The sequence below is a fragment of the Melanotaenia boesemani genome, chromosome 6 (assembly GCF_017639745.1).
Source record: "Melanotaenia boesemani isolate fMelBoe1 chromosome 6, fMelBoe1.pri, whole genome shotgun sequence".
Lineage (NCBI taxonomy): Eukaryota > Metazoa > Chordata > Actinopteri > Atheriniformes > Melanotaeniidae > Melanotaenia > Melanotaenia boesemani.
In genome coordinates this window covers 20,541,321-20,561,398 of record NC_055687.1, presented here as the reverse complement: position 1 = coordinate 20,561,398, position 20,078 = coordinate 20,541,321, and the positions used below count along the sequence as shown (strand labels likewise).

General features: G+C 40.0%; 1 protein-coding gene across 5 annotated transcripts in view; it reads right to left on the bottom strand.

Moving 5' to 3' along the window:
* The window catches only part of kif13a (kinesin family member 13A), a 39,910-nt gene that overhangs the window by 17,125 nt on the left and 2,707 nt on the right, over positions 1-20,078 (bottom strand). For all 5 annotated transcript variants that reach the window (XM_041988379.1, XM_041988382.1, XM_041988380.1 and 2 more), the window contains exons 3-13: positions 11,355-11,367; positions 9,243-9,303; positions 8,123-8,215; positions 7,471-7,651; positions 5,676-5,763; positions 3,118-3,252; positions 2,906-3,018; positions 2,700-2,811; positions 2,361-2,573; positions 2,160-2,270; positions 1,929-2,063 (exon numbers count right to left, since the gene is read on the bottom strand). In XM_041988379.1, coding sequence (XP_041844313.1) covers positions 1,929-2,063; positions 2,160-2,270; positions 2,361-2,573; positions 2,700-2,811; positions 2,906-3,018; positions 3,118-3,252; positions 5,676-5,763; positions 7,471-7,651; positions 8,123-8,215; positions 9,243-9,303; positions 11,355-11,367 — 1,255 coding nt within the window. The remainder of the gene's footprint in view (positions 1-1,928; positions 2,064-2,159; positions 2,271-2,360; positions 2,574-2,699; positions 2,812-2,905; positions 3,019-3,117; positions 3,253-5,675; positions 5,764-7,470; positions 7,652-8,122; positions 8,216-9,242; positions 9,304-11,354; positions 11,368-20,078) is intronic.

Genomic DNA, 20,078 nt, shown 5'->3' with positions numbered 1-20,078 from the left:
GTCATTCCTCACTGATATGCCAGGCTAGCCTACAGAGGCCAGACAAAGGCCTGTTGTTCTGCAAACTGTGCAGACTGTTTTCTCACATGCTTGTTGCTTCAGACCTGCTTTTATTGGATTTGTGCTCTCATACTATCATCTAAATCGCTGCATCCTGTGTACTGATGTGTTACAGAGCCTTAGTCAATAGATAATATGTGGAGTAATATATAGTAATAAACATATATACAGTAACAAATGTAAAATATAAACTGACTTTCTTTGGCAAATTTACCAGCTTCTGCGTCACTCTCAATTCATGATGAAGTGTTTTCAACTTCTGACAGTTGCTATGGTAATAAAGATGTAACAATGCAACATCTCGGTTACTCACTGTCTAAGTTGTTAAAAGAAATGTGATATTTACATCAGTATTTTTGTTTTGTCTTCCATTGTTTGCAGTGTTCCTGGTACTCAATTAATGTTGCAATTTTGCTGCATCCCCTTTTAATGCTGTGGTATGGTGGCCCCTGAGTGGAGAATTAGCACTACCTTATCTTGCTGGAATTATTGCATTAAATCAACTGCATTTTCAAAGTCTTCTGCAAATGACCATGAGCAGCGTTGTGCCTGAACAAGTTCATTGCAACAATCGTTCATGAACTCATTCATATTTTGGGTGAACATGAACTGAACATACTGTATTTCTGCTCGATGAATGTTATTGTGAGTATGCTCATTCTGACGTTTGTGAACGGCGTTCTCTCACAGTTGAACTGAGTTCCAGATTTCCATGGAGCCTTCCAGGCAAAATCCTGGCTAACACACATCCTAAACAGGCCTTAATATATAGGTGAAAAACACCAAATCTGGAAACCCCAGCCACCACAGAGCCGCATGGAGGCAAAATCCAAAGAAGGCAGCAGCACCACCTCTGCCTCAATGATCACTACGGCATCTTTGTATGATCACATCAAAAGGTCAGTGATGATCCAGGAGGGAGATATCTTGCCTTTTTGTGTAAACTTTGCCTGCCGGGTGTCAAGAAGCAACTCCAGACATCAACAATGTCAACAGCAAACCTGAAACAGCATATTAAAATAAAGCACCAAGCTAACCTCCCAAGTTATGTAAACTAAATGTCATTAAAAACAATCTAAAGATTTGACAACGGCGTGCCAAAGCAGATCCTCTACCACCCAAAACTTAATAACGGTGGACAGTAGCAGCAGCTTCGTTATCTTCATCTCCAGCCTCAGCTGGAAAACCTTTTGCAGTATATCGTCTTAGACCTGCAGCCTTTGAGGAAAGAGGAACCCTCAGCTTTCATAAACTTGACAAATGCAAGAAATATGGTCTTGCATGTCTTTTTTTGTTTTTTACTTATTCATTTGGGTTGAATATTGCACTTTTATGACCCAAGTTCTAGAACTTTTCTTTGGACAAACAAGTCAGAAAAAAATACATTCACAAAAACTTGACTTAATAAAAAGATAAATAATGTTTAAATGTTTTGTACTTTGAGCTACATCCTTTGTTTCCTACCTCAGCCTGGTCCCTACGTCTTATAATTTACTAATTCCTCATAAAAAAAAACATTCAAGCAAGTTTTTCCTCATGTTTTTCTACTGTAGGAGTGAAAGCTGCAGCTGGCTACGAGCGCTGACTGAATGGGTGGCAACAATAGAAAAATGCCAGTATTCTGAGGGTAATAGCTTGCAGCAACACATTAGGAAAAAATAACTAGTTCATTTTTAGAACTGTGAACTTAGTTCACAAATTTCAATTATGAACTATTAACTGAACTAGTTCATTTTAAATTGTGTGAACTGAACTTTGAACTAGTTCATGTAGAAATTGAACTTTCCCAACACTGACCATCAGTACTAAAGGTAATGTACTTAAAAAATAAACAAAAACACTTTATCACATTATAAAAATTGGATTACCTTTAGGTAGTAAACCAGTAGTTCGTTTAATGCAGGATCCGCATTCAGATTGACCAGGAAACACTTGTCCTCACCCACTTTAATCCCAGAGGTTTCCAAAGAAATGCCCATGCTCTCCAGCTGCTTCTGGCGCTCCTGTAAACACAGATAATAACAGTGTAGCTGCGCATATAAATACACACTGAATTCACTGAGTTCAGGATTTGGAGTTTTTGTGACTCATGTGCGTACAGTGGCAATCTCCTCAGTCTTCCTTAGCTTCTCTTCCCAGGTGACCGTCATCTCCTGAATGAGTTTCTCAGATTCTTGCAGTTTCTCCTGCAGCTCAGGAGCCTTCATAGACTGACGGAAAATAAAGAAGAAAGCAATCAGTCATACTGGTGTTCATTCTGGCATAAACTTATTCACAATCTGGTCCACCTATCTTCTCACCTCCGCCTGAGAGAGCTGAACTTTAAGTTTCTCCACCTCTTCTCTGAGCTCTCTGATGATCCGAGCGTTGGGGTCTTCATTCACCACTGCGTGGTTGACGATTCTCTTGGCCCTGTCGGCATAACGTAGCGTGGACAATGTCTCCTCATAGTTATCAGCAGCTGGACTCACTGTGGCTATCATGGCTGTCTTACTGTTTCCACCAAGGTTGTCCTGGAGTCAAGGGAACATATTGCAAAGAGGCAGAGATGCTTAAATGTTCTTTATTATTTATCAGCATGGAAGAGGTCATTATAACAACCAAAAGACTGTAATAAAAATGTAATTTGTGGGTCAAACCTTTAGCAGCCAGGTGAGGACTGAATCTCTGTAAGGCACAAACTTAGCCTTTCCCTTTCCTGCAGACTGATCAGCCAGAGCAGAAATCACACAGCCTAATGTAGTGAGAGACCTAAAACCACACAAAAATGCATTCAGCCTCCACAGGTAACATGCCAAATTGTGAGACTTCATATAGATTTGATATATCTAAATAAAGAACCCACTTGTTTATATTACTTCCTTCTTTGAGGCGCTCCCCAGCAGCTCCGGTCTTGGATACTCGCTCACTTCCTGCCAGGTCAACCAGGCTCATTTTGCTCACTTTCTCCCCTGAATTCTGTTTCCATGCACAATATGACCCAAGACAGGTGTGTTTAAAGGAAACACATCAATATACGTATGTCATGTAAAGGTTTGAAAAGCAGAAAAAACTAACCCCAGACTGCAGATCATAGAGTGTTTGTGTGACAATGATACTGAAGACGGCATGTGATCGACTGCTCTCCTCATTCATGTTAGTGGCTGCAACTGTGCGAGATTTGTTGCCCTCCGACATCAACACTTCAATGTCCTAAAACAATAAATAAAAGGGATTAGAGATAAGCACACAATCTTATTAAACATTTTATTTAGATTAGAGATGAGTAGACTTTGTCAGACTTGAAAAGAATTACTAAGAAGTGGTGGTTCTAGACCAACATGGTGGGGGGATGAGACATCTCAGCATCTTATCTCAGCTTTAGACAAGTGATGATTCAGCTAAACACTTTTTTTCTTAAACAAAATCACAATAGCCTTCTTCTAGTTCTTATATCCAGATTGTGCATCATCAGTGTCCGGGGCTTTAAAATAAATGTCTGCATACACAAATATAATCAGCCCAGTTGTTTTTAGTATTCTAGACAGTTGTGAACTTCAAACCATGCTGACATAAAACTTCTTCAGTCCACACAAATATTTTTAGTTTTGGCTGCACTGGCAGGTCCACCCTGCTGTTGTGGATATGTGAAGGAAATGTTAATCAGAAAAAACAAAACAAAACAAAACAAAAAAAACATCTAAAGTAGGTTGGGCATGTGCCTACTGTACATGCCCAAAATCAGCTGCTCTCACCAAGATAATGCCAAATTCAGATTTTTAATATGGCACAAGTAATAACTTTGTTGTTTATGTGTTAAACAAAATGGTTTAATTACACAGAATAATCTATTTGCATTAATGTGTTCATTTTGACAGCCCTATATGAACTACAGTTAAACTCGCCAGCCACCGGTGGTGCGTCTCTTTATTAGATCCAACCTGATCTCCTGTCAGGTAAAATTATTGCAAAAAAAAAAAATGCCTCCGGCTCTGCACTCAGCAGGGGTTCCACAGGGTTCCAAGTAGGGCTGCACGATTCTGGGAAAAATGTGAATCACGATTTTTTTGCTTAAAATTGAGATCACGATTCTGTCAGGATTTTTTTATCCACATAATATTTATTGCACAAATAAACTTAAACAAAACAATCTATTCAAAAAAATGTTCAAAAAAAGCTTGTGTTTGCATGAGAGCTTTGTTGGAGCATTTCTTTGGCAGATGCATAGTTGTAGTTCTATCATTTGGAAGAAAGACTATTTCCACAAAAGGTAAAAAAAAAAGAGAGAGGCTGATAACATATTCCCCTTATCATATATAAATTAAACAGTTAGATTTCTAAGAACGTAAAGCGTATGCATGGCCATGAAAATATAACTTCAGAATTGGCTTAAAGATTCTTGGCCAAAAATACAAGTCTGTCAACATGTTGGGGCTTCAGTGATGAGCGGTGACATGTCACAATGTTTCCCCCTGTACTGAACAGCCGTTCAGAAGGTGAGCTTGTAGCAGGAATACACAGGTACTAGCTCGGTTCGGGCGGGCGGGTGAATGTCGCCGCTACCTCCTGGTATCTCTTCGTCATCCATTCAACCCCCAGCTGCAGACTGAACTCCGCTTTGCTTTACTCTCGTCTCGCTCGCTTTTTTGAAAAACCAGCTAACTGCAGGTGGGCTTGCTCCACTGAAGTAATAACGCTTTACCATTGGTTAGGGGGTGGGGAGGCAGCGGTAGTGCTGCGTTTGAGGGCGCTTTAAAAAATTCGGGGAAAAAATCGAAACGTTTATTTGTGACGCAGCAGTGATTAAAAATGCTTCAGAATCGTTGTTGTTAGAAATGAGATCACGTGTATGTGTGGATTGAGATCGAGATTTTTTAACGATTAATCGTGCAGCCCTAGTTCCAAGCCTGCTGTCAGGGTGGCACTGGCCCACCCTGCATCCTCCCTAGAACCGGCTCTGTTTTTTAAAGTTTGCAAAAGAAAGGTATAAAGCAGGGGTGCCCAAGTCCGGTCCTCAAGATCTACCATCCTGCAACTTTTAGATGCAACCCTTCTCCAACACACCTGAATCAAATGACTGGCTCGTTACCAGGCCTCTGCAGCGCTGAATGACATGCAGATGACATCTGATTCAAGTGTGTTGGAGAAGGGTTGCATCTAAAAGTTGCAGGATGGTAGATCTCGAGGACCGAACTTGGGCACCCCTGGTATAAAGTATTCACATGAGGCTGTTTTTCATTTTATTTAGCTGGGTCATGAAAGACAGTGGGAAACCCACAGCACTAAAATCAGCTTGAGCAGAGCACAGAGGAACAGGGTGGAGATGTTCTAATTTCATTGAGGAAGGACCTGCCAAGGCTTGGCATGTAAACTACATGTAACCTCACGACTGCAGCCAAACCAAGAAAATGTGTCATAGGATTTTCTGCACAAGGGAGGGTTTTAAGCTACAAGGTTATTCCATTATAAATCAGTGGTTTGTCAACTGGAGAGATTACAGTATAAAATGGAATTTCTTTTGGATGCTATACATCATGTCTATATGTATGTGAAATATGAGGCCCTTTAGTAGGTGACCAAGAGGATTCAGTTCCATCGTTGGTGATAATATGATGACATATAGGTGAGAGACACACCTCAAAGTTGGTCACAGCCAGCTGCGAAAGACCATCCACATATGGACCTAGAACTTTGTGTTCCCGAACTTTCAGGGACTGGCGGCTCCTTACAAAAACAGAGAAAGTGGCACAGTAAGTTAAAAAAGTGAAACAGACAGACAGACAGATAGATGTGGATGGTTATGACGTTCTGCAGATACATGTACTAGTAGCATGCTAACCAGCTAAAACAAGCATGCTAAGTAGTTAGCACATGCACCACTGTGCAGTTGAGCATCCAGTTTGCTTTTACTCCAACATGAGAGAAAGGAGAACTTTTTAATGCCTAAAAATTACATCATCATCAAAATGATCATCATCTTATTTTGAAAAATGTTTGATTTTACTTCCTTGTCAATTATTGCATATTGCAACTGTCCAAAAAAAGCTTTTGGAGAGCAACCAAGAAAGTGCAGGATGATCACTGCTGCTGTACTTTTTCACCAGTTCATACTGAGATTATGTTAGTAACACAACAAATCACCATTCAGATAAGCAGCATCGATGCTGGGTCAATTTCTGTGCTGTAGAAGTTTTAGTGTCTATTTCATGAGTGTTATCTGAGTTAGCATTAAAACACAAATATGTCTACAGAATGCAGAAAGAATGCCTTCAATAAAAATAAAAAAATCATCTCTTTTTACAACACCTTTTGCACACATTTTCCACCAATTGCACCTTTAATTGATATTTGAATATTGCATCAACAACACGTTTCTGAGACTGACTCAAGAAAGAAAATATTATTAACAATGTTTTGGGAAGTTTTTAGACATCAATGTGGACACTTTAGCATCCATAATTATATGTTGTGTTTTAGCAAAAAAAACAATACCTTACAGCTTAAACTCATTCTGGGGCAGATTTTACAAACCAAAATCAAACTTAGAGCATAATTTTCTCAGTAACTTGAACTTTCATACTAGGAAAATAACGTGTCATGTAATTTTAAGTAAGATGTTCCATTAGATGATATTCTGAATCTATCCTGTAAGGTATTGGGAACAACTCTACCGATCAATAATTGATGGTTTTAGAAAAACGGATGAGTCGAAACAAGTTTTTTTTATGTCCACTTCAATATTTTACTATCAACAGCAGTAAAGAATAGAACTACTGCAGAGATCATGACTAGCTGTCAGTTAAGTGTGACAGACTCTATTTGCACTCTTTTTTTAATGTCTATACTATTGCTAATATTTACTCACCCATACTGGATCAAGAATGTAAGACTCGCTATGTACATAAGAGGAACCTGCCATCAAAAAGACTCTGGCTGCATCTCCAGACATCTGCAGCACATAGAGCACTGCACTGTAGCCCCTCTCTGGACTTAACTCACAGGCGGCTGTGACTGCTCTCTTGCTCCCCGCTTCACTAACAGATGTCCCTGAAACATACCCATTCACAGCTCAGGCTTCCTAGCAGTCTGTCTGCCAACCCACATCACACCACAGAGGAAAAGAATGCAGCAGTGTTAGAGGACGATGCTGGCTGCTTGTCGGCAGGAAATGACTAGGTCGACCTTCCTACTCACATAATTCTGTCGGCATCCAATATTTTAGGCGTCTAGACACAACAGTGTTGCAACCTAACACAAAGCAGGAGCTGACAAACACGTCACTGTCTCACTGTGAGTTGAGAACGTTACAACACAATTTTTTTAACCATCTGTATCTGTCACCTGGGGTCCACAGCAGTCCAAAGCATTAGCTCATAAAGTTCAGTGAGCTGATGCACATCATACATCCTCAAGACCACACATCTGACTCACCCTTTGGGATCCAGCAGGTCACGGACCTTCTCGTTGTAGATCTCCATGTAGGACACTTCCACCTTAAAAGAATGGGCCTCGTTCGCCTCTTTGTGGACCCTCTCAAACAGCGAGCAGCACAGGCGGGGTATTAAACCTGGCTGCTCGCCATTTCCCATCATGGAAAAGGACTTGCCTGAACCTGGAAGCACATAAGTAACAACTTCAGAAAGTGAGCTATACAGTGCAGTGCTTCAATAAGGGTACAGCTTTGGTGTTTTTCTGGCATCATTAGCTTGGTTACTATTATGTGTTAACCCAGAAAACACAAGTTTTACAGATCATGAAGCAAAATATTACATACAGAATGTATTCAGATAACCAAATACTGTAGTTAATCCACACCAATCAATACAAAATTGTGTCTGTCTTCCTGGTCTGAAAAGTCAAGCCATGTATAGCTCATAGTAACATTAAACTGTACATTTCCATTGTCTGCTTATGTTTGGGAGACATTTGTGAACTCCAGCTTATGCTCTCACCAAACAATTACTGATATAGTTAGGTATAAAAGAGGTGATTTATTTTCAAAAGTGGATTAACAAATGGATTTAGCACAAAATAGCAAACAAAAAAGTAACTTGACGCAGATTTCTTGTATATCTTCCGTTACCTGTTTGTCCATAGGCAAATATGCAGGCGTTATATCCTTGGAATGCATTCTCAAGTATTCCCTCTCCAAGGCACTTGAACACGACCTCTTGACCTTTCAGAGAAAGAATCAGTCACCATGGAGATTATGGTAAACAGAGGACCAACTCAGTTGCACATGAGTATCCTCTATTATCTGGTGGACTTAATGGGATGCAAAATTAGTACAGAGAAGTGTATTGAAAAGATCCCCAAAATAATGAGTAAGATTCATGAAAGGTGCCAGATTCTTGTCTGGTCGTGTGGAAAATATAAAGACTGTGTAGAGAAATCTGTTGCATTGCTCACGAACATGCCCCAGCTGAATGAGACAGCTGTTTAATGAGCTAAATAAAGCCTTGGCCTGGACCACTGAGGCAGCAGTCCTACAGTGAACAGACTGCCTTATCAGTTCAGCACAACGCACATGTAAGAATTACATTTCTGTAACAAGATGAGAGATATGATGAACAAAATATACACAGTGATGCTCATAATCTTTCTCAGATTTGGGAGAAATACCATCTTTTCTGTAGCCAAAAGAAAAAAAAATAAGACTGGTAGATGATTCATAAGCACATTTTAAAATGCAGATGAGCACAGTCTGAGTTTCTGAGTATTTACTGTACAAACCTACGTTATAATTTATTCATTATAACCCTGTAATGCCTGAATTTATTTACAATTATATAAAAGCTAAATAAATACAGTAAAAAATAAGGAAACAAATGAAAAGAATAAGCCTGGAATAAAATAAACTACAATCAAATATTAAATAAATTAATGATAAAAATACACTAATAAAGGTAAATTAATAAAAAATAAACAAATTGGTTAAATTAAAAAAAAGACTGGCAGTGGTTTGTCATAACTTTGCGACACTACGTATCAATGCAAATACAACTTCTTTGTAAGCTGTTCACTCTAAATGCAAATGATCACATATGTCAAACGCATCCCTGTTTTGCATCATGCAAACAAAGCTTCCCATCAAAAAGAGACTCTCCTTTCCCTTAAAGTGGCAACAGAAAGCTCATTGGGTCTTTACATGACACATGACTGAGATGTTTGGATAAAGATCGGGCTTAGCCGTAATGACTCACCAGCATATTTGGGAACGTTGGATTCATCCATGGACCAGAAACAGTGGTCAAAAGCAAACACCTGCAGAGCAGAAAGTACAGAGGGCATAAACACACATTCTCACACCTGTCCCAGCACGTACAGTACAACATGTGATCTGATCTTTTGTAAAAGTGTCTACTTCTGTGGTACAGACAGGATTATTGTGTAGAACCATGCCACCCTGCTGTACAGTAAATCAGAATGGCTGGCGAGTAAGCTTAAGCCTGAGCATTTGGTTGGGCTACCACTTAATAACGCAGCACCATGGCTGCACAAATCCACTGTGAGTAGCCCAGCGTTCTGTCATAGTAGCTGGAGTTAAATGAATTCATAAATCAGGGTCAGTGCTTCTTAAGAAAAATTCCAGCTCCCAGTGACCCTCATCTCCAAGGAAACCTGGCGGTAGCTGTTCCCAGTGGTGCCGGCTGGCTCTAGGCCCTTATTACCAGGTCTCGCGGCACAGACTTGAACAGCAGAAAGCCCTTGTATCCTCCAGGCACCTGCATGAGCTCTGTCTGGAGGAATAACGCACAGAGAGGATGCTCTCTGGGAAAGAGCAATGGCCTCATTTACCAAGGAACACAACTCCTCATAGACAAAAACAGCTCCTGTTAGCTAATGTGTTGCATTCATGAGAACCCTTAGGCATCGGAAATTCTCCTTAAATTTCTGTTTAAGTAGCAACAATTAACTATGTTATTTGTCTGCCTATTGCAGCATTTTGTTAAAACTTCATCACACTGATATTGATTTGAATATTCAAATGAAGGGTTATAATGCAAACCAGGATTTTGATAAGAATGTAAAGAGCTGGTTTCTGGTTTGTTTAAAACAAGTTGCTGTGCTTTATGTAGATTAGAACTGATGTTTTCCATAGAAGTTGTCAAAAGAGTCTGTGAGAAATGTTTTCATCTTTAAGATGCATTTGTTTAAGTCTCATGTTTTCTGCAACTTGTTGCTACATATCTTAAAAGAGACACAACTTCCATTTTCAAAGCTCATTTTCTTTACACTGCAGCGCATGCACTCCTGGTTTGCAATGTACTGACGGTACTCTGCCAAAATACTTTCCCCAACTCAAATACCACAAAATAATTAAAGTCCCTTTTAATCATCACAAGGGCTAATGGTCAGGGAACCAGTGGTTGCACAGTCAGCATGGGAAGAACTGAGATCACTGAATGCTATGAAAGCAAGACCTCCTCTTGTGACTTCAGACAAGTGAGTGGGTGCCATTCAAGGGAACAAAAGTGCCATCATTCTCAATTAGGGCTGGTTTGGTAACTAGGGCTTCAGTGCCCTCTGGTCTGTCTCTGTCCAGCCCGAGGGTGTGATTGCACAACAAATTGTTCATGATTGGACAATTATTATTAATCAGCAGTACAAATAATGATGAAGCTGAGAAGCACAAAGGCCTTTTTGTTATTTTAGGATCAAAACTAGTTGAATGTGATTGTACTTAAAAATGTAAAGGGAATAATTTGTGTGTCATAACTAAGCAGACAGACACGTGCTTGTCTAGCTTAGGGTTATTACAGGGCAGCTCAGGTTCACATGCCCCAGAGACCATGCTCGCCCGCAGCCCAGACTAATGTTCCCCCGGTCCAGTCAGGGAGCCGAGTGCACTGAGCACAAAGCCTGTCCCTGGTGTGTGAACCATCTCTGAGCTAGTCACCAGTGTGTTGTCAAGGGGGGAAGTGGGGGTGCACTGCAACAATGCAGCTTTGAATGTGCACACACACAGCCCCAATGTCCATGCTCATCCCTCTCTCCATTGTAGAGCTTTTGTGGGTGTTCACGAGATCTTACAGCGCTGACACATTCACACGGACATCTATCCGGCTCCTGCTGACCAACCAAACTACCAAAACACTTTCAATCATGTTCCTAGAAACAATGTCAAAACAGTAGCTGCACCTGTGGATGTTGCCTCTAAGCTCCACCAAGGAACAGTGCTGCTCATCCTGCACCTTACTTCTGTATGTATTCTCATCTGTGACGCCACAACCATGACTGAGAAATCACTACAAAGCTTATTAAATGCTGGTTGTTTGAGTTTCTAGAGAAAGAAATAAATGAAATATACATACCTTGGGTTGTTTTCTGTTGAAGTAGAAAGCCGACCCATCATACATAGAGGAAACCCACAGGTGAAACAGAAACAGGAAAACAAAGAGGAAAGAACATGGTTATCATTAACAGAGAAGGTTCATACCAATTGTCCTCCCAGCAGGAATTTTGTCAGCACTGAGATTTTGTTTGAAGTGGGAATTAAATGAACTACAATAAACAACAAAGATCTTAATTTCTTATGAAACCTCAGACTGCTTTTTTTTTTTTTTTTTTTTTTAATTTTCCACACGTTTAACTCCTCTTGTGACTTCTTCATTCATCCCTATATACACCCATTCATTTACGTCCACACTGCACACGGCATTTCCTGGTGGTGGGTGCTGCTGTGATTGGGCTCATAATTGGGCCAGTGGAGCATGAGGAAGGGAAGTGATTTAGGATTCAATGTCCCACTGACTCTGTTGAATAAATAGCTCTTATTCCTGTGGACTTAACACTGAGGCCAGTCTGGGGAAGCTGCACTGAGCATGACCAGCTGCCGGAACTAAGAACAAAAGGGTAGTATACGTAGGGTTGGTTTCTTAACTAAAGAAAGAACTGTAACTTAACCAAACAGCCCCTAAACCCGTTCCCTCTTCTGTATAAGGTTTCATCCTGCAGTATGACGCCCTGCAACACATAACAATACTCCACATCCACATCTAGTGATGCTACATCTACAGTCCTGTCCTCCAACAGTCAGCAGATCCCTCCTGCAGACATTTCCTGGCACTAAGACAGAGGCAGGCATCACCTTCACTTGGTAACTAATACACTGCAGGGTCCTTTAGGAAGACTGAAATACTGCACCAGAGTGTTGCACACAAATCTCAACTGAGTCACCAACAACTACAGAGCTGCATGGCCATGCTCACGCCCTCTAAAGTATTTCTTCATTTTAAATCTATTGTTGCTATGCAAGGTGCTCTCCAAACCCAAAACTTGACTTGTTTTGTAGACTACACTCAGGCAATTGGCTGTGCTTAGGCTCATGATGATGAAGGACAGAAAGAAAGTGTGTGGGGAAAGGAGTGAAGAAATAAGAGGGCCTTGTAAGAGTTCATACCCCGAATCTAAATATGGGCACTGACTGGTTTGTTCTTACACGCTGAGACAGGATGTGCAGGAGGAGATACAATATGATATATGGATCTGCAGCAGGCTTCCTATAGACAGGTTGCTGAGGTAGACAGGCTACAGGCCAGACTCCTCTTTCCATAAAAAAAAAACAAAAAACAAACAAACAAAAAAAAAAAAAACAGTAGTATTGATCTGTCACCAAGCTATAAAATAATAAGGAATAGCAGAATCTCTGCATCAGCAGCATGACCTAAACCACCACAGAGATGCTGCTGCAGTTTGGTTGATGTTGCTCATTGTGCAGTCTACTGTATGTACAGTTAACACATCCACTTCTGGTATGCTGAGAATGCTGCATATGACAATAGGAGGAACTGCTTCTAAGTGCCTATATTTAGAGAGCTATTACTCCCTAATATGTTGTCTATTTCCAAAAACCAACTTCCTTCAAATCTTGTGATCAAATAGTAATTTTATCCTCCACCATGTATAACAACCCCCTCCCCCCAATAAGTACAGTACATTAGGCTCCAGTTCTCCCACTCTGCTTTAGAAATAATCTCTCTAATCACCCCAGAAATCTGTGGTCCTTTTTTTCTTTTCTTTTTTTTTTTTTTTTTTGCTTGAAAATATCTAAGCTACGGTCTGTCTTCTATTCATTAATCAGTGAATCAATTTTTAATATGATGTAAGACAGAGAGAAAAAAACAGATATCTCTACCTACATTTTTTCATTTAACAAATGTTCTCAGAGGCAGCACAGTCACAGATGTTATTATTCAAGTATGAAGCCCACAGGTTGTTTGCGTAATAGTCAGCATGCATGTCAAATGATGTCTTGAGGCTTATTAAAGACATTGTTGTGGTTCCACGGTACAAATGTATGGCACACATGTATGGCACAGAAGTGCCAGATAGCATCAGACTCTCACCCCACCTCCCCCCACCATTCTGAGACAAATACACTTGGCCTCTGCAGTCTCAGCATAGCAGAACTGAATGTAAAAGTCTCTTTGGGCGCCGATTGTGTGCACCATCATGTGTTTCATCAAGGACATGGTCGAGCTCTCATGCTTCCAGCTTCCTGATGCTAAAGCAGCCTTGAATGGTTTGGAGTTGGCTGGGGGTGAAAACTGGCCTCACATCATTTTAATTGATCCTGCATATGAAAACAAATCTTCCTCTTTCTTATCATCAAAAGTCCTGTTTAGTGCCAGACTGCTGTAGATTCTTTTTGTGGAGAAATCGAGTCAGAGCATGACACATGACAGATGTGACACGTTTCTGTGCCTTGCAGCTGAAAATGAATGTATAGAGTTGAACTGCAGCAGTGGAATTCCCCCCTCTTTGGTTACAAAGCTGGATTAAGGCCACTGGGTTATTATGCCACCAAAAACTGCACTCTTCTTGCCCAGTAGACCACACACCAGATTACTGTACAGTACTATCCACTCACTTGAGCATCTATCTAGTCTAAAAATTACACTGCCAACATGTCACTGATGTATTAGATGGAGCAAATATTTTTTTGCTTTCATCATTCACTTTAATCCAGCATCACTAATCAGATCAGGACCTGGCTGGCATAACAAAAAATATTTCAACGGCTCATTACTTCATGAGTTTTAAATTATGATTGCAATTAGAATGTGAATATTTTCCTTCTCCTTAAATAGAAACTAACATGGAACAAGGTCCCCCCCTCCTATTAGAAAGGCACAGCATTAATTTTTCCAGTGCACACACATGCAACATATCTAAGTGGCACTCCCCATCACATATCTGGATTGCTCCTCTCGATCTGTTGTTAAAGCTTCGCCTCCCCCATCTTTTTAATCTCCATTCACCCAAACATGACTTATTCCTGTTAAGCTGTCGACAGACTTCAAGACAATCAAAATCCATCAAGCTCCATACCCAAAATGCTATGATGAGGCATCTCTACATGTGGGTAAGTGTTTGGTTACAGAGCGCCATGCTCTCTCAGGCTACAGGCTAACATTTCAAACAGCCTTCCAGAATGTTTAGAACCGAACGCTTCAGGCCGCACCCACTCAAGGCAGAGGTCATCCTGCTGCACACACGTTCAACAGACATACAGTTGAGGGGGGCTTCAGCTCTCTGCATGACAGATTATAGTTTTTCAAAAGAAGCTGACAAGTCTTTCACTTTTACGAGTATATGTGATCCAAGCTAAACATGAGAAGTGGCTGGAGTCAGAGATATGCATGGTGGGCATTTGGAAATATTTCCAACATAACACTGAAGGAAGTTAGCTGACTGATGACAAAAGCAGAGCAATCCAAGTTACTGTGCGAGCCAACTCCTGCCCTACAAACAAGCTCTGGAACTTCTTACAAGCTTCTTCTACGGGAACTGACTCCTGCTACAAAGTACACTGAAGCTTTGCTTAACACACCCACAGTAAATATGCATATATCTCAGTACCTTTAGCAACACAACTTAAAACGTTGAGCCCTTTATCTACTTTTAGGCTCTTAAAAGAAAAGTCAAATAATGAAATGATCTCTGAAAATATCTCTGCAACCACAAGGTATATTTGAATATTTTTGGAGTCATAGTAAAGGGAACACTTGTGAGTTATAAGATGTGTGAATATCAGTATTTGTGTTATTGATGGAGAATAAATTAAGATAGCACATAGCCCATATGAAAAACTTTTGAGGTTCAGCTGTATAATGATAAAGAAAAAAACACTTTCAGGATTAATATGAATACGTTTTTTTGTGTTACTTTGTAAAAACTGAGTTTTCAGAAGAACCGACCAATCAGTACAACTGATGACACTGAGCTTTGTTTCTATTAGATTTTCCTGCAAATCTGCAAAGTCACCATAACTTCATGTCAAGGCGCAAATACGCAGAACTATGGAGTCTTTAAGTAAAGGCACTTCCATCACTAGTCTTGCCTAATTCTGTGTTTTTCTAACACAGGAACTTATGGATCACCCTAAAAGCTAAAACTAGTTTCTGGTGGAAAAGAGGTTGAGGGATGTCACTTAATAGGTCAATTTAACCCCATGATTTTTCTGTATTTTGAGACTGCTGTTGCAAAGCAACAGTGACAAGCACAGAGGGAAGACAACATTACAGCTTTATGAGTCAAAGTTCCAATAATAAAGCCAAAGTCAGGATCCCAAAAACAGCCTTAATGAAGAACACTGCCACCAGCAGCACACATGATGCTCATACCAACTTCAGCATGGAGCCTCGGAGTTTCCAAAACAAATGTTGACAACACAGCATATGATGCAGGATAGGCCTAATTTAATCCTCTCCGGCATTTCTGACACACCAGCAACAAGTTAGGTCAGTATGCTACAGGCAGTGTGTATGCACTACAATGCAGGGATTATACTGATTAAATGTGCTGCAAAGTCTTAAATCTAATAAGTTTAAAAGGGAAAAAATAAGCTGGAAGAGAGTGAAGTTCATCAAACTGGAAGGAAGGGAAGCTGCTAGGACACACCTTCTGTGACTCTGGCTGCTGAATTTCACTTATTGAAATAGATTTGGCATGTGGTCACTAAGGATAACAGAACAGAAAATCCATTGTGCTGATAGAGAGCAAATAATATCATAAATATCATTTACTGCACACAGAAATGCTTACTGACTATAGTCATATACTTTAATTGAATATTCCAGAAAAGTTAAAAAGAAAAAAGAAGCCATATGAACTTAAAAACCGTGTAAACACAACATACCAGCTTCCAAACTTCAAAAAGGCCTCATCTGAGAGAATCATTCACGAAAATTATCACGGAAACAAAAAAAACGTCAGAAAGCAGATTTTTACATATGCTTCTGCCCTCAGTATGAGGCCACATCTGAGATTAATGAGGCGCAGGCTTGACAAAGAGGGAGGGCGCCATCTTTTCTCAATTCCGGATTGAGACCTAAACAATGTCCCACCCTCTAAATAAACAGCGAACAGCCCTCAAGGGAATGCAATTGTTTCATCTGTGTTCTTATAGCACTTTCCCCAGATTCCAAGAAAACATAAAATACAAGCTGGTGTGGTGTATTTTAGGCCCACTGACTCTGAGAACAAGATCATACTGAGTGGAAAGGTTGATTATTGGCACATAGTGAGCAAAATGGAAAGACAAAGAGAACATTCCTGAGGGCAGTCACTGGACAAGGCAGCATTGACATTTAGAAGTGGGTTGTTTTGGAAAGAGCTCATGTGTGACCTCTATGACCAAGCTCCACAATTTCTAAATCACCAACTTTATTTAACAAAAATATTTGTGATAATGTATGCAATAACCGTGAGAGAACATTACAAGTGTGTGTAAAATGTGAAGAGTGATGTAACAGTGCTGCTGTCTTAGCTAGAGCATGCTTACAAAAGAGATTGTCGATCTTAATGAGACTTCTGGTTAAATAAGGATTATTGTAAGAATAGAAAGTCTGCAGTGATAAATAAAACTTAATTAAAAACAAAAAACTGTGTGATGTTCCCAGAAAAGTTAGAAAATAAAATAAAGTTAATTTTCATTAAATTTGTATCTTTTGCCAGAAACTGGGTAGCATAGTAACATAGCACTACAATCTAGAGACAGCCAGCTTTAAGGTATGTTTTCATGTTTAGGTGGATTACTGTCAGTTTTTAAAGCAACAGTACTGAACATAAGCAGATTTTGACACTTTGGTGCCCACTAAAAAAAGGCTAATTAAGCATCCATCTTGAATCCTGCCTCTTCTCTGAGCTCTCTCCAGCAAGTAAGAGTCAGACCAATGTTCAGCTATTAAGTGATGCTCCAGGCAGGAAAAAAAAAAAAAAAAAAAAGGTTGTGAAGTGTGGTTTCTAAGCCCCAGGATGTGGCAGGGTAATGACAGCTGAATGTGCATAATGAATGTCAGTGTGTCATTTAGGTTTCAATCTCGGTTTACTGATCTTTTGTGAAGATATCTGTGACACTACTTGATTCCAAAATAAATTTCTCCAAGAAGACAATAAAGCATGTCATATTCTATCCAACTGTTTTAAATTTGAATAAATGTAGCTTATTTGCTTCCAGTTAAATTGTCTGTGTGTAAGCCAAAACTACCAATCACACCTAATGGAGGGGTGGAATATGATCAGGGGGAGAACTTATTTGGTTATGTTGCTCATCCGAATAATTTTCTTAAAATTCCAGAGGATGCCTTCTCCAAACACGCTTCTAGCTTTACTTAGCTTATCAATTTAGCTAACTAACTGTTCACTGAAGATATATACCTACTTCCCAGAAAGGACCAGGGATGTAAATCTTGTTATCTAACTTCCAAAATGTTTACTAATTTCTTCCTTGATATAGTAAGATCTTTTAACTGTATGGAGGAAAAATAGCTTTACTTAAAGTTGCAGGAAAAAAAACCTACAAGGATACAGTATTTGAGCTTATTACAATAGCTATATTTGTTCAAGATAATTCCAGGAATGAGAACTAGGACAAGCAACTTCCTAAAAGCAAATGTCTTACTTGTAGCCCCCTCCACACCACCTAGATTACAATACCTAAGTAAGCAAGATAACACAGGCTAGTGGAGATAAATCCTATTGAGCCCCTGCGACCATCAGAGATAAGATGAGATTAGAGTGGAAATTACAAGCTTGAGCACAGACATCATCTCCAAGTGCCTGAAGACAGTCCTTCAGCCGGACTAACTAAAAAAGTTAGTCATGGTATATTGTTGGCTTTTGCTACAGTTCTTTGGTTTGTCTACAGAAATTCACAGAAAAGAGGATTCATACGAAGAAACTTTTCCAACACTTAAAGACCTTGTATTCAGCTGTTGCCCAGTGACGGACATGCTGGGGCTTGATGGATGTAATACAGCCCCATTGTGTGAGTACCAGGGTATTTCCTTGTCCACCGCTTATCCGCTATGCAGACGACAGCCTCAGGTATTTTTCTGCCTCACCACACCCCACCCCCTTCACACAACCCACACACACCTTGATTGTGTCTAAAAGTCAGAGGAGTGTAGGCTGCCGCGTGAAAACAAAACTACTTTCCCAGACTCCTATTTCAAATCTACCATTAGTGCCAGCTCAACCAGCAGACGAAAGGTGAAACTTGGGAAACGTAACCTCTTGGCCTGAAGTCACAATCTATGTTTCATTTGCCCTTCGATGAGATTACTGTTAATTTCTCAGAGCAACAGGAGAGGAGGATGGGTGGGGGGATCACGAGTGTAGCCATAACGTTCTGTAGTGCGAAGAATGAGGCTTAGTCATCAAAGGAAATCCCGTATTTTATTTCAAATTCTTTGCATGACTCTCAAGTTTAGGAGGTGCTGTACAGTCTGATTAACTCAACTCAACAAAATGGAAAGAAAAATGTCTGATTAATGATCCAACAGGGAATTAGCTTCACAAGACATTTCAGTCTTTCACTGAACTGAGACCAGACTCTTCAGGTATTGAGCAAAACCAAAAACCTCTTCACTGAGCTCTGCATGTTGCCTCTGTTTTCATTTTTAAATCATCCACCCTAAGAGGTCTTCACACAAAAATATATTTTAAAACAGTTCCCTTGCAGAGGCTGTGCCTGAGTGCTCCCATGAGAGATAAAAAGTTCCCATGGTTTAGGCTCTGCAGCCATATTTGACATGCTAATACCCACTAAATCTGACACATTTACAACACACAGTAACAGGTGTCTTCAAAACATGGCAAAGTCTCAACGACGGGGTATCCCCGTTTTCTGCGGCTCCACAAGCAGCAAGAAGGAAAATTATATGGTTTGAGAAAACCAAGGTGGCCTAAACACACAGAACCAAAACACACACACACACACACAGCACTAGCACTGAATAATTATATGCCTAGGCTGCAACAAAATCAAAGCAGCTCACTGTCATGGTCAATGTACAGCTACAGACTGAACTACTCTAAGACATACCACCAATAAAAATTCTGATGCACATGTCAGGATAGAAAATACCAGCGACTCCTGCAAAATACATTCTACCTCACTAAATCTATGAAAGGAATTTCCACGCAGTGATACGAAATCTAATTCAGATATTGAAGCTTCGGCCGGTCGATGGCAAACAATGTCTGTGCTTTGTATCAACATAGCAACGGAGGAGAGTGGAACGGTCCAGCAACAGATTTAAACACCAATCATCTAACAGGAAAAATACTGATGATGCAGCCACTCCACATCCCAGTACAGTCACACCGCTGACCTCCGGTTCACAGCTGTTTTAAGCTCTGTTGTTATGCCTCCTGTTCCACATATGCAAGATTTGAGTGTGATTTGTTTAATTGCCTGGAACACAGCCATTGTACAGCAATTTCTGTTCTGATAATTGCCTTAAATACAGGTTAATGTTAGGAACCGAGCTCCTGGCAGAGCAAGCTCATTAGCATTTAATGCTGACTGTTAGTTACACAGAGCAGCATAGAAACGGTTGCAAATTAACAAGATTAGGTGGTAACCATAAAAAAAAGACTTGGCTGTAGCATGATTTTGCTTTCTGTAACTATCAACAGCCACCTCTGTGGACTTTTCCTGTAGCTTAAAAATCTGTTTATTTAAAATGATAAAAAAAAAAAAAAAAGTTAAATATATATGTATTCCTTTTGTTTAAAAAAAAACATAA